This window comes from Balearica regulorum, chromosome 1 (genome assembly GCF_011004875.1).
Source record: "Balearica regulorum gibbericeps isolate bBalReg1 chromosome 1, bBalReg1.pri, whole genome shotgun sequence".
NCBI classification, from domain to species: Eukaryota; Metazoa; Chordata; class Aves; order Gruiformes; family Gruidae; genus Balearica; species Balearica regulorum.
Window position 1 is genome coordinate 13,978,635 of NC_046184.1, and position 13,294 is coordinate 13,991,928.

The following is a 13,294-nucleotide window of genomic DNA, read 5'->3' on the forward strand; positions in this document are numbered from 1 at the left end:
GTAGGCTGTGCACAAGGGCAAACGTGGGTTTTGTGGAGGATTTTGTGTTACCGTAATACAAACACACAGTAAAGTAAATGGAGCTTTTAAAAGCCTTTCCATACATATATATGGCACCTTATAAAAGAAGTACTGCAATTTGTGTTTTAAAACTGAAATGTAAGAATTCCTGCCAACTGAGTGGATGGCGAGTAGCAAAGAGGAGTTCAGAGTGTCAGGTTTTAAGTTGTGTATTTGTGTGTATGTACTTTAGATCATAATGGTACATTATGAAATGAACTTCTTTCCCACAAAATTCCCCAAGAGGTATAATTGCCCCTGGCTAATGGACTTCAGTAGGCAAGGGCACAATTTTTGCAATAATTCAGGGTAGTTAAAACTCCACATTGTGTTTGCTGTTGTATGTACTGTTTCTTTGGATGAGGTGGACACTGATGGGTATGGCAAATTATATGTATTTTCAATATAAACACTAATATATAAAACATTATTACTACTAAAAGCAATATAATATTAATAGTTATTGGTAATTATTATTATCATACTGCTGTTAAAAGATAAAAAATTAATGTGTCATGGTTTTAGATTACCTGAAAAAAATTAAAAAATTTTGAAACTAACAATTTTGTGCACTGCTACAGACAGAGTGAAAGAAGCACCTTTAAATTCACACTGGACTGAAAAATAAAAACAGTGTAGTAGATATTTCACAAACTCAAGTCCATTTAATGGTTCCATTATTCTCCTGGAATACAAAGCCTGTCAGCCTCTGTGACTAAGGTCATGGTTTTTGGGACTGCTGTATCAGCGATTTAAGGGAGAACATAGTAAGAAAACACATTTTTTCTTCCACATGCAAAAGAAAACAAGCTAAGCCATTCATATGCTAAAACTAGCTGGAATTAAACATTAGGATTGCTAGTTACTTGCTTAAAGAAGTTTAAATAAGCCATCAGAAAAACTGTGCTACCACTAAAGCTACTCTGATTATATTCTTTCCAAGCTAATAAATGTTGAGACCAGCTAGAATTTCAACATAAAGGTCAAGAGTGAGCTGAAGAAAGACAAAGCTTTGGGAGTTTCCCCAAAGGCATTTGAGTAATGTCTTATTCTGCTGTAATGTAGTGAATCTTTATATTTTTCTCTACACAAGGAAAGATTAGTGGGTTATCAGTAACTGGGATTTGAATGGCAAGTCCCATGTGTGCTCATATTTTTTTTTTGTCCATTTTTTGAGAAGACATGTTCTTGTAACTGGAGAAAAATTACCCTTTAACACTCTTCTCATCTGTGCTCCTTTCCTTTTGATTCTCCTGCCTCTGTCAGCTGCCAGCTGGCCCACAGTTCAGATCTACAAATGTAAACACCAAGTTGCTTAGAGAGTTGAAGTCAGCCTGAGAAGCTTTAATGAGAATGAGAGCTCTGGGTGCACAAGTGACTGTTGAGAAGTAGAGAACTGTGCTGAAATGTGCATGTATAGTTGTGAATTAAGGAATCGGCAGTCGCCACCTCTTCACTGTTCTTCATTGCTCAAGAACACAATACTTGATGAGTACCAGCCGTGTCAAGTGTGAAGTTCTGTGGGAAGTCAGGGTGTTTATGCCCTGCAGAGGACCTTCATGGCAAACAAGAACCCCAAACACACACAGATTTATTTATTGCTTACTCTGCACGGGACTGCAAAAACTTCTCATTATTGAAAGATGAAGACAGCTTGAATCAACATCTGAAAGTTAGCAATGTTGTTTCAGCATGGCTGTCTTGCTTGAAGGCACACGCACTCCTGCGAGAATGATTCTCAGTGCTTCCTTACTAATTCAACAAACAGCCTTTTATTAAAGTATGATTAGTTTTAAGAAAAATAAGCATTCTTTTCATGCTCTAGTGAAAAACCCCTTGAACTGTAGAAGATCTTGTGCAATTTCTTCATTTTTCATTTTGAAGAACTTGTTTATTCAGGCTCTGATGTGTGTTTTTTAGCTGAAGGTGAGTATGTTACCATCTCGGTCATATCCAAGCCAGGAAGGAGGGTCAGCATCATTATGTTCTTGTTTCTCCAATTTGGCTGTATATTTCAAGACAGCTTCTCTGCATCAACAGTTAAAAAAAAATAGACAAAAGTAAAAAAAAAATGAATAAATTGCAGAACAGAGGCTGTTTCTACAAAGAACACTAAAAGCTGTTTAATGAGCAAAAGTTTCTTGTTTTACCTGAAGCTGTCAATATTATAGGAGGTGTTGTGGAAACTACAGAAGATAATAATTGGTTAGGCCGTAGTCACGGAACAAATAAGGTTGGAAGGGCCTCTGGAGATTGTTTAATCCTGATCTTACTCTAAATGGATCCAACTAGTCCAGGTGTGTCCTGGCTTTGCCAGCTGAGTTCTGAGTATCTCTAGGGATCAAGGCTATCTGGGATCCTTCAAGTGTTTGACCAGCCTCCTGATGAAGTAATAGTTTCCTTGTATGTAATCAGAACTTTGCATATGCCACTTGCCCTATTAGTGCATCTTTGAGAACAGGCTGGCCATGTCTGATCGGAGTTACTGACAGCAGTAAGGTCTCCTCCAGCCCCAGCCTTCTCTTCTTGTGACTGAACAAAGCAATTCTCTCAGCCTCTCTTTACACACCATGTGCTCGAGCCCTCTAATGGCCTTGGTGGCCCTCATCTGCGCTTGCTCTAATGTGTCAGTGGCTGTCTGGACTGAGGAGCCTAAACCACAGATCTTTGGGGCTGAGTAGGCCATGCCATTGGAATAGTAGCATTGTGTTTTGAAGAAAACACCAAACGATAAATAAACCAGTTATCTTATATAAAAGATATCACAGAGTCTCCAGAGTGGTTTCTCGTAGCTATAGAGGAAGGCTAGAGTAACTGTGCAGGTCTCTATCTCTGTTTTTCTCTTTGAACAATCTCTGTGGCATCTCCTGCTATTTTTTCCCTTTCTGCTTCACCACCTGCTTTCTTTTTGGCTAACCTCTCCACTTGTAGTTATCTTCTGCCACTTTCTCTTTTGAAAGTGTATTGTTTCTGAAACTGAATTGAAGACGCAACAGGCGGCGTTACGGAGCCTTGCTTTTACCTGCACTGGCCCCGAGCTCACCCCAAGGCTGTGGTTTGCAGCTTCTGTGATAGCTGAACCAGAAGAGAATTGCTTATGTTGTCCAAACCCAGCCATGACCCCTTTGATCTCCCTTGGTATTTTGTGGTCACTGCCCCTTTGCAGCATTAGAACACAAAAACATCAAACGAGCAAAATGACACAGAAATAGGAGAAAATCAGGCCTGCTCAGTGAGACACCCTAAAAACAAACTGAAGAGCAACTCTCTCCTCTCCTCTCCCTTCTTTCCAGGCAGTATCAGTCCAGCAATTTTCATTGCCTTCCTGAGCTGAAGAAACTAAACCCGCCACTTTCAGTCTTTCAAATGTCTCTTTCTTTCCATCGCTTCTGCGACTTGGCTGTCAGCCTGCTCCTGGCTGCGCAGCACACCCGCCTCCCCCGGCCTCCCCCCATCGCTGGCTCTCGCACTCCAGAAAGCTCCCCTGGGCTGAGCATACTCGTGAGCCAGCGCTCTACATCTCCTGTCCTCTTCAGGAGTTTCAACCTGATCCGGTGTGTCACAGCCACAGCAAGGTAGCCTTTCTCCCTGCTGGCCAATGTCCTAAGCTCTGCAACAGACTATAATATATGGCATCTAGACAATAATAGAAAAAAAAAATCCAAATTAAAGTGGTCCGTCATGTGTTGGTAATGCTACTACAGTATTTTTTTTCCCCAAAGTGAAATTGCTGAGATGGTTACAGAAGAGGCGGACGTGCACAGCTGGAACGCTTGCACCAGCGCAGCAGGAAAGGGGAAGCAGGGAGGGGTGCAAAAGGGACAAAATGAGTGAAGCGAGGAGGGCTCCTTTTCAACCACTGCGGGATGTTTTTTTTAAAATCTAACACTGACACACTGTACGAAGCACATGAACACAAGGCTCTATCTGTTTTTATATTAGGGAGGCTTGTGCCATTGAGGAATGTGTGCACAATTTATATGAGCTATAAGCTCTAAGCTATAAAATGAAAATCAACTCATCCAAGTCCAAATTCCTGTTATTCATGGAAACTGCAATGTATGGTGGCTGTCTGAAGCATGTAGAAGGGGAGCTGTTACTATTTTTTTGGAAACTTATGCTGTCCTATGCCTGGAGCTACAGCTGATTAGTTTGCCAGAAACAGCCATTCATTAATCATCAACACATGGCAAAATAGATCATTTATTAAAGATATACTGTACTATGATAGAGCCTCCTTATTTGTTTATATAGTATCTTAAATGAGCACAATGATGAATAAAAAGCATTTCTCCAAATAATTAGAATTATCTTTGGCAAAGCAAGTATCTCTTGGTGTAAGACAAAAGCACTGGCCTGAACACATGGCTTGAGCAGCACTGGAATATGTAATTGAATCCTTACCCAAAGTTTCAATCCCTTCTGCTAGGCGGGGTAGCAGGGCAATACAGTTCTGCATCACAGTCTGAATCCTGAGCCATTCCAAAATTCAGACATGTTTGACTGGGTCCATCATAATAAAAAGCAGAGGTTTTGAAAAAGGCTTTTTGAGATGAGGTTACAAAAACCAATCAAGAGTAAAAAGCAATGGAAAATTAAACATGGGAGAACTGTTTATAGTGCAAATGCAGGAGAAATTAAGCTGAAGAGGCAAGTGGAGGTAGGCAGCTAATGGGAAAAGCAGAAAGCATCTTGCAAGCATGCTGCAGGGTATAAAGAGTGATAAGACTACATAAAATCAGAAGTATTCTGCAGTAGTTGTATCTTTGTATGGCATCCAGTTCAAGTGCACACGATGGCTGAAACACGGCACTCCAGGAGCCTCTGTGTCACTTCTGACGATTGATTTACAGTCAGGGAGGAGACAGTACTATGATATTTTTGTTACTTCTTCAACAGAAAAGAGCAATTATTCTGTACAAAATCATGTGTAGGCTGTCTTCATTTCTGATTACGTATGTGTTGGACTCCCAAAATCCTTCCTGCCTTGAGAGACACCTGAATATTTGCATAATACCTAAGAATTTCTGCTTTTTCAAGAAAACAGAGTTCTTGCAATCTCCTTTCTAACCAACAGCAACACATCAACAACAACAAACTGCCACAAAACAAAAATCAAAATGTTCTCCGAATGTCAAATGCATTGTGGCTATTAAGACCCAATGTAATTTCTGTTTAAAAGGCAAAAATTGTAGTAGTATTTGCCGATGAGTCACTTGTTACAGAAATGTAGCTGGTTTCATATTAGTGCAGACAAGAAAGAAGGAAGCATTTAATTTTGCTCTCAAAGAACAGCTTTGGGTGGAACCAAACTGACGAGACGCGGTTTGGTGCGAGCACAAGGCTGGTGAGGGCTCCTCAAGGCAATGGCACATCCCCTTTCGCAGTTGGCACCCAGAAATGCTAATGGAGAGCCACGCCTTTCTCAGCACTGCTGCTCACTTTAAATGGTATTTGTGTTTGGAATCTTAAGGAGAATGTTTTACAGGAAAGAGAAGTGTTTCTGTAAAGACATCAGGGTGTTATTTCTTCTAGGATTAGTGCTATGTGACTCACAACCAATACAACCTTTTCCTACAGAAGCCACATTTAAAAAAGCAGTTGGTTATCTTTCTTTGCTTCTCGTAGAAGAAAGCAATTGTACCAATATCATATCCTCCCTCCCACAGGTAGACTATCCATGATTCCTTATGGCATTTAGAAAAGTCATTAGCCTCTGGATACAGAAATGTGCAGCAAGTAGCAGGCCATAGACCTTTTTTTGCTTCTAGCATTTAATAAACCTGGAACCAGGCTAGTATGTTGGCAAATGTAATCTCGAATGCTACCTGATACTGGAAAGAATGGACAATTTATATGCTCACAACTGTTTCCTATGAAGCTGCATTGGACTGAAACTTGAAGAACTTTGTGGCTCCATATGTTTTCTGTTTTAATCTAATGAACCAGTAAAAATAAAACTTTGAAAAAGAATGTGACACAATGCAAGAGATATGCCTCAATATTTGCAAGGCTCAGACTATTAAGAGATGTCTGCTAGGACTGGTTAGTATTTAATAATAAATAATGGGGAATTCCTTTGGCAAAATGAATTATACATGATTTATAGATTTTGTAGGGCAACTTTAAACTAAAAACATATTTCTTCTATTGCTTATTTAGAACCTAAGCCACTAGCATGTTTAGTTCTCCAGATTAATCTGATTTTTACATAGATGTCCTCTTCCATCTCCTTAAACAGGGAATTAAATGTCTTCTCTGAAATGTAGGTTTCACACCTGCAGAGCGTAAATTACACCTGAAAACAGCCTTTTCCTCTATGAAAATCTAAGAACTCAAATAAGGTTTTAAGAGTTAGTCTGAAAGCAGAGGATGAGGCCCTGTTGTTAATTTTTCTGACAATCTGTTGCTTATTTTTAATTAAGAAAAACATACAGGTTGTGAATGAAATACTTAGGTCTTTAAAAATATATTGTGACATACAAGTGACGGTCCTGTCATTGCTTTTGATGTCATTACTGAAAATCTGCAAGGTGACTAACAGTGTACCATCACTGCCATATTTTACTATGCTTTTGATGTAGTTATTGGCAGAAAACAAATGGATTTTATCATCTTCACAATATTGGCCTTGAACTACAATGAAAAAGATTTCTCTAAAGTGTGACACATACAGGATGTGGAATATATTTGAATTTAGCTGTGAACTCCTTTATTTTCTGAGTATCATTCCATCTAATGACAATTTTGGAGTCTGCATTGAAAAGCCACCCTGATCTTGACGTGGTCAGCCTAGTCTGCAGCCTGCCTAGGTCTAGGGAGCCTCTTCAGGCCTGTTGGAAGGAACAAGCAAAAAGTCTTCAGCGCTGAATTGTTCTACAGGATCGATCCACCTGATAGCTTTTGTCCCAGACTCAAATGGCATGGAGTAGGAGTTTTCTACCATTGAACATGTGGTGCAAAGGGTTAGAGATTCAGGCTTGCAAAGAAAAGAACCATCCACCATCACATACCAGAAAAAAACAGGCTCAAGCAAGTAAAATTGGCAAAGTTTGCCTAGTTCTAAAAATCATAAAAAGGGCAAAGATAACACTGGGTGGAGATGTGTGTCTCATCGTTGCTTTTTGTTTTGTAAGGATCTATAACTCTCCAGGGCTTTCTTTACAGTAAAAATAACTGGTTGGGAAATTCCTTGGCTGAGTCAGAAAAGTTTAATCAAGACGTTTGGAGAACCCATAGCATATGGGACTCGGAGGCAGAGGCATAATCCTGCGTCATCCTGCAAAGGCTACAATAATGCAAAAGGTTTTCTGAGAAGTCAGGTCAGCTCTTTGATCACGGCTCACCCAACAGAAATTGGAACTCACCCAAATTCCTACTACATCTCAGTTCTATGGAAAGATGTATAAGCAACCAGAGCCCGAAATGGGGGGACACACTGTTTAGTGCTCAAAACAGAGGCACAAAGTCACAGAAAAAGCAAGTCAACAACAGTAATCCGGGAGAAAAAAAAAAATCCCTTGAAGCTTAAAAACCAGAAAAACTGTAAATCAGAAAGTTATGAGAAAATTAATCATCTTTGAAATTTCTTTTTCAGAATGAACATTTTAGTTCATTTAGGATATTTTTTTTCAATTCACACTCTTGCATACCAGTCCTTCAAAACACTTTCTGTATCTAACAAGTATTTAATTAGAAGTAGAGGTTTCGAGGTGGAAGTTCTGAGATGACATTAAGAATACTAAGTCAAAGAGAAGTAAAGTAATGACAGCAGAATTGTTTGTGGCGAGACAGACAGAGGGAAGTAAACCGAGGAGGGTTTGGAAAGCATGAAACACAGTGGAAATATCTTTTAAGTTATTAAGCATCTGCATTGGTCCTGTGGTCTCTAAAGTGACTCTTAAACCCTGGAATGATTTAGCATGGAGTGCGCTGCCTACAGTAGTTCTGTTAGAGTGGAGTTAGAGCTCTCCTAGTATGGATATTCTTTATATATATTCTCTACATAACATAGTATTATATATTCTTACTCTTACTGAAGTCATACAGTTTAAGTTACATACTCCGATATATTAACCATGCTTAAACTGTAGTTCACTTCCAAACAGTTTCAGTCCCTTTGGCGTGTCTGGCCACTGTGCAGTTCTAGGTGTGCGGCGCCTGGTCTGTGAGGCTCATAACGCCCATGGAAGTGTGACGGACATTAGAGGTGCACCTCGGAGACTCACAGCTGAAAAATCATGTCTAAACCTGACCAGGACTGACTGGCTTTTAAATGCTATGGGGAATCAAAAGGCTGGGTCCATTTACACCAGTGGGGAGGTTGGATTACATTGTGGTAGATGACCTGGTTTTTCCAATTGTAGATACAGAACAAGGATGTTTCATTTGTACTTCATGAAACTATGCTTATGGTACCTTGACTCATTCACTGTAACCATGCTGCACCTTGAGCACAGACCCACATCAACACTCAGATCTGCTTCTGCCACATAGTGACATGCGGTCATTGAGAAACAGACACCCACAGACCCTCGGAGTGAGCTCATGTACCTATTCAGCGCATTGGCTGACAGCATTAGGCCCAGTCTGGTTTTCTGCCTCATGTTCCTGTGTGCCCTTGAGGTGATATCGTGCGTCTGCAGAAATTTCCCTAACAGGATGGTGTCTGCCATAAGAATAGACAGGGTCCCCATTTCCCTTCACTTCTGGCTGGCACTAGAATATGTGAAGACCCACACCAGGCCACAGGAATCCTGAGGACACCCCCAAGATAAAGGAGCAAGATGGCTCAAGCCAGATACCTGGCATGGCGACATGATGCCAATGAAGAAAAAAAAAAAAAAACCCTCATGGTTTTGGGTTTGCAACCACCTCTGAATTAAGATTAAGAAATATCCTCTTACTTGGCAATATTTCTACAGTACAGCATCTTGAGAATCTGGAGTTGCTTACAACCTTTCCAAAGATATTTCAGTGCTTTGTCAGTAAGACGAATGCAACCCGAGACATCCAAGAAGTGGAGATAATGGCAGGCTGCAGCCAAGTATTGGATACAGGTATCAGTCATCTGGAAATGAAGCAACAACACATCCAGAAATTAGAAGATTATTTAATAGTTGAAAGGAAAAAACCACAGAGCACTATTTTAGTGTCTGATTTGTGGGAAAACTATTTTAAAATACTTCATGGAAGTAAGATTTGTGGCACAGCAGAATTGTGAATCTCTGTAAAAGGCTCTACAGGAACCACCACTTAAATATCAAGAGCATATTAGGTATTGGTTAACTGTGATTCCAGTACAGTCTAAAGTATTGCAGGGTTTTTTCAGCTAAACAGAATGGTTTAACTTTCCAAACCTCATAATTTTGTGTAGCACATAGAATAAGGCTTTAGCCTGACCTGCTATTGCATTGTTCTCACTAAACTATTAGGCTGCATGTCCAGTTTAGTTATATCAGTTTTGTATCTCAGTTCTCTATTAGAAATGTGTCTCACAACCAAGACCTTTTTAACCTATAGTCATTTTTCTTTAGCTCTGAAGTAGAGCTGCTTAGTTCCAACTCAGAATTCCATTTTTCTAAACTGATATTCATTGCCATTAATGCTGGAAGTCACATTTGAAACACATGAGACTGAGTCTTCAAGGTACGTAAGCAGCCATGCAAGCTACTTAATCGCTCCACTGACCTTGGTAGAAACAGTTAAGAATAAATTATGTATGTATTTTCATTACCTTGGTCAGTCAGGACCAAAAATCAAGAGGGGACATGCTAAAGACACTTGATTAAAATCAGTGCAGTGGGATAGTGGAAAGAGAGACAAAGGTTTCACTTGCATTCAACAACCAATTTCATGAGAATCTAAAAGGGACAAGGAGGCAAGATGAAGCTGGGACTTCAGGTTGTGGAACAGAAAATTAGCACACTATCTCAAGATACAGTCCTCCTGGAATACAGAGGTAATTCTGTGCTTTGCTTATTCCAGATTTAACTATATGCTCAATACTGAGATCTGCAACAGACTAATAAATATATTAAAAGAGTAATAAATATATTATGAGATTAACAAATAGATGAATATTCCTATTGAAATTTAAAAAGTTGCTGACTCTGAAGTCAGTAATAGGTATCAGATAGATTTAAGAGAAATCTACATTCAACATACACTCAATCCTATTCCCTTTAGAGGACTGAATTACAGAATTCATTGTCCATCAAACTGTGTCTTGAGAACTTTGCTATTTAAATAGCTGATTCATTTAATCAGAGATTTATTTTCAATTCTTGCTGTATTTTTTCATGTGTAGGATTTGTTTCCCACAGCAACCTCATTTTTTTCCTATGAAATAAGAATTACTCTTGAATCAGACTCATTCCTTGAGTAACACTCCGAACTGCACTGCTGAACCTTTTAGTATCAGCATTTGCAAAATGATGTGTACCTGTCCTAGGCATACAGAAATGTGACGGGAGGCTCACTGCACTTTCACTGAAGCCAGTGGAGTTTGTTCAAAGACAATTAATTTATCCCAGTAGGTATGATTAAAGTGATAAGCTTTTCTAATTTTAGAGTAACCTGAACAGCACATGCCAAAACATTCTTAATGGACATGTATTTCTCTATTGATTTTTTCCATGTTCTCTTGCTATGATTTTTTTTTTTATTAATTTTTTTTTTTTTGTATAGCTGATGTTGCAAGGCATGACTGTCAGACATATTAACATACATCGTTTGGAACAGGTTCATTCTTACTTTAATCTCCTGGCCATTTTTAAACAGTCTCTGAGTGGAAAATATTTCCTTACTTAGCAGCTGGATCCCCTCAATTTACACTAGAGATTGCCAAAGGATTTGAAAGACCCATTAGTTTTAACATCCACAGGTGTACCCATCTCATTTTATGGAGTTGCAAGCTGGATTCAAGTCAAAAAAAGACTTGTAAACTTATGTGTAGGTTTATTTGAAAGAGTCTTGATGTTCTTTTCTGAAAATAGTAGGGTATTAGCAGTTAACAGATTGGCTTTATAACCGCTTAAAGAAAAGATACCATCTAGGAACGAAGCGTTGGAAGGGGATTACTAAGTCACTGAGTCTACTTCTTGTTCCCATTTGAAGGAACTAAAAAATATGACCCAATTCTTTCCCTTATCAAGAGCCATCCTAACATTCCTTAATACTTTGCCCCCATCTCCCTTCCCAGGATGCTGTTTTACAATTCACTGCTCTGATAAACAGAAACTCTCTTAATTTCCAGCCTAAATGTATCTACTGCCATTTGATACTTTTTTTTTTTTTTCCCTTTTTTTTCCCTCTCTGTGTTAGTCTATAAGGTGTAGTGGAAAGCATGGCAGAGAAGACTGCTTGCCAACTAACTTCAACTACTTTGGGAAGATCTCCATGCACAACTTCTATTATCACTGTAATTATGGAAAACCAGCTTAATATCTAAAAGCAAAGGATACAGGAGATTGGGCCCCATGTATATAAATAATTAATGGCATACCGTAGGTATCTGTAAGATACAAACTATTGTAAGACACAGAGCACCTTCCTTGGCCTGCCAGATCTGAAACAGCCGGTGGACTTTGGCCTAGAGGCTGAGAGACTTAGGAACTTTTGGAAGGCTAACGAACCAATCAGAATATGTGTAATTTAGGGCTGGCTGACTAGCCAGCTGGGTCAGCTCAAACTAGTTGGCCAGGAGGCCAAGGTGTTCAGCCACTGCAGTGAATAAGAGGGCATAAGGTCTCTGTGGAGGACTGAAGGGACAATCAAGGGTTATGGACATGGATATTGGAGAGGAGAAAGGCAGGGGCAAACAATGGCTGCAGACTTACTGTGGAAGGAAACAGGACACAGGAAATTCAGTAGGAAAAAAGGGGGAAACTGGTCCGATGAGTATGATGAAAGGATAGTTCAAGATGAACTTTTCCAAAAGCAGTAATAAACTTAATATATTCCCACTTTATAGTGATGGAAGCAACACTGCAAAAACTTTTTCCATGAAATTTAAAAAAAAAAAAAATCAGATTTGTAGAAATTGCATTTGAATGCTTATTGCCAAAATGCAGCATGTGTTTGGATATTAATGGAATATTCATATAGCCTTTGGATGACTAGTTTTCTGAGTCTTCTCCTAGTAGCCAGTAGGGAGATGGGGCTTCTCAAAGAACTGAGGATAGGTTCCCTGACTGATGCTCTACAGGAATACTTCTCTCCACTGACTATAAAAAAAAAGCCTAAGGAAGACTCTCTTACATAGGCATAAGTTATCCAAATACCTCATAAATTTTATTTTCCAAAGCACTTTGTTTCTCGAGCTTAGAATCTTCAAAATAATTAAGCATGAATTTACATCTCTGGCTGCATCTGCTTTTAGACACTATTGCAATTTTCAAGGTAGCCACTGCCCTGCCATATAAAGCCACAGGTATAAAGTTCCATGCCCCAGCTGATGCTTTACCTGGGTTCAGAAATAGCACTGAAAAAAAATAAAGCACAAAAATACCAAGAGTTATTAAAACAAAGACATCACCCTTTGGAAGCTGAGACCATATCTGCAAGAAGTATCACTAAAAGCTTTTAGTCTTCACCCTTCCCTAGACATCAACCCTGGAGAGACAAACTTTTACCTGATCGACCACAGACACCTTTATGCTGTAACTGCAGCCATTAGAAGAACACCAAACACCCTGAAGAGCCAAGTCTCAGAACTTCAACCTCATGGAAAGTCAGCTGGACTTAAGCTCTGATTTCTAAATTAGTTGAGTACATTGTAGAATCACGACAAGACACAGATGCCAGGAGGTCAAATTTCTGAATGAAATACTAAGTACTTCTTTGCAATAGCAGTCCCAGAGCTATTGCCCCATTTCTTGCACATACCTTTGGGCAACCCGCTATGTTGACAGACGTTAGTCTGCGGCAGTGAAAAGCCATTGCTCGCACAGCTTCGTCCGACAGCTGAGGGCAATAAGAGACATGGCAGTATTCCAGGTACTTTGTGCCCTTGCAGAACTCCTGAAAGAGCAACCAACCAACCAATCAGTCTAGGTGACGTGCCTACTCTGTTCTTCTCGGTTTACAATACATTTACATCAGTCCTTTGATCCGCTTCAGGCACTTCAGTTTTCCAGGTACCCTTTATTATTGGTGAAGTCATTCAGCCATTGGCTGTGAATGTCACTAGGAAAAGAGATTCATTAAGAGGCTATTTTCCATTGCTCATACA

The 13,294-nt window shown here is 39.5% G+C and overlaps 1 protein-coding gene across 1 annotated transcript in view; it reads right to left on the minus strand.

Moving 5' to 3' along the window:
* Positions 1 to 651: 651 nt before the first annotated feature.
* FBXL13 (F-box and leucine rich repeat protein 13) overlaps positions 652 to 13,294 on the minus strand; it is a 102,348-nt gene continuing 89,705 nt past the window's right edge. Inside the window, exons 19-21 of the mRNA XM_075776541.1 lie at positions 12,949 to 13,083; positions 8,967 to 9,130; positions 652 to 2,088 (exon numbers count right to left, since the gene is read on the minus strand). Coding sequence (XP_075632656.1) covers positions 1,977 to 2,088; positions 8,967 to 9,130; positions 12,949 to 13,083 — 411 coding nt within the window. The 3' untranslated portion in view covers positions 652 to 1,976. The remainder of the gene's footprint in view (positions 2,089 to 8,966; positions 9,131 to 12,948; positions 13,084 to 13,294) is intronic.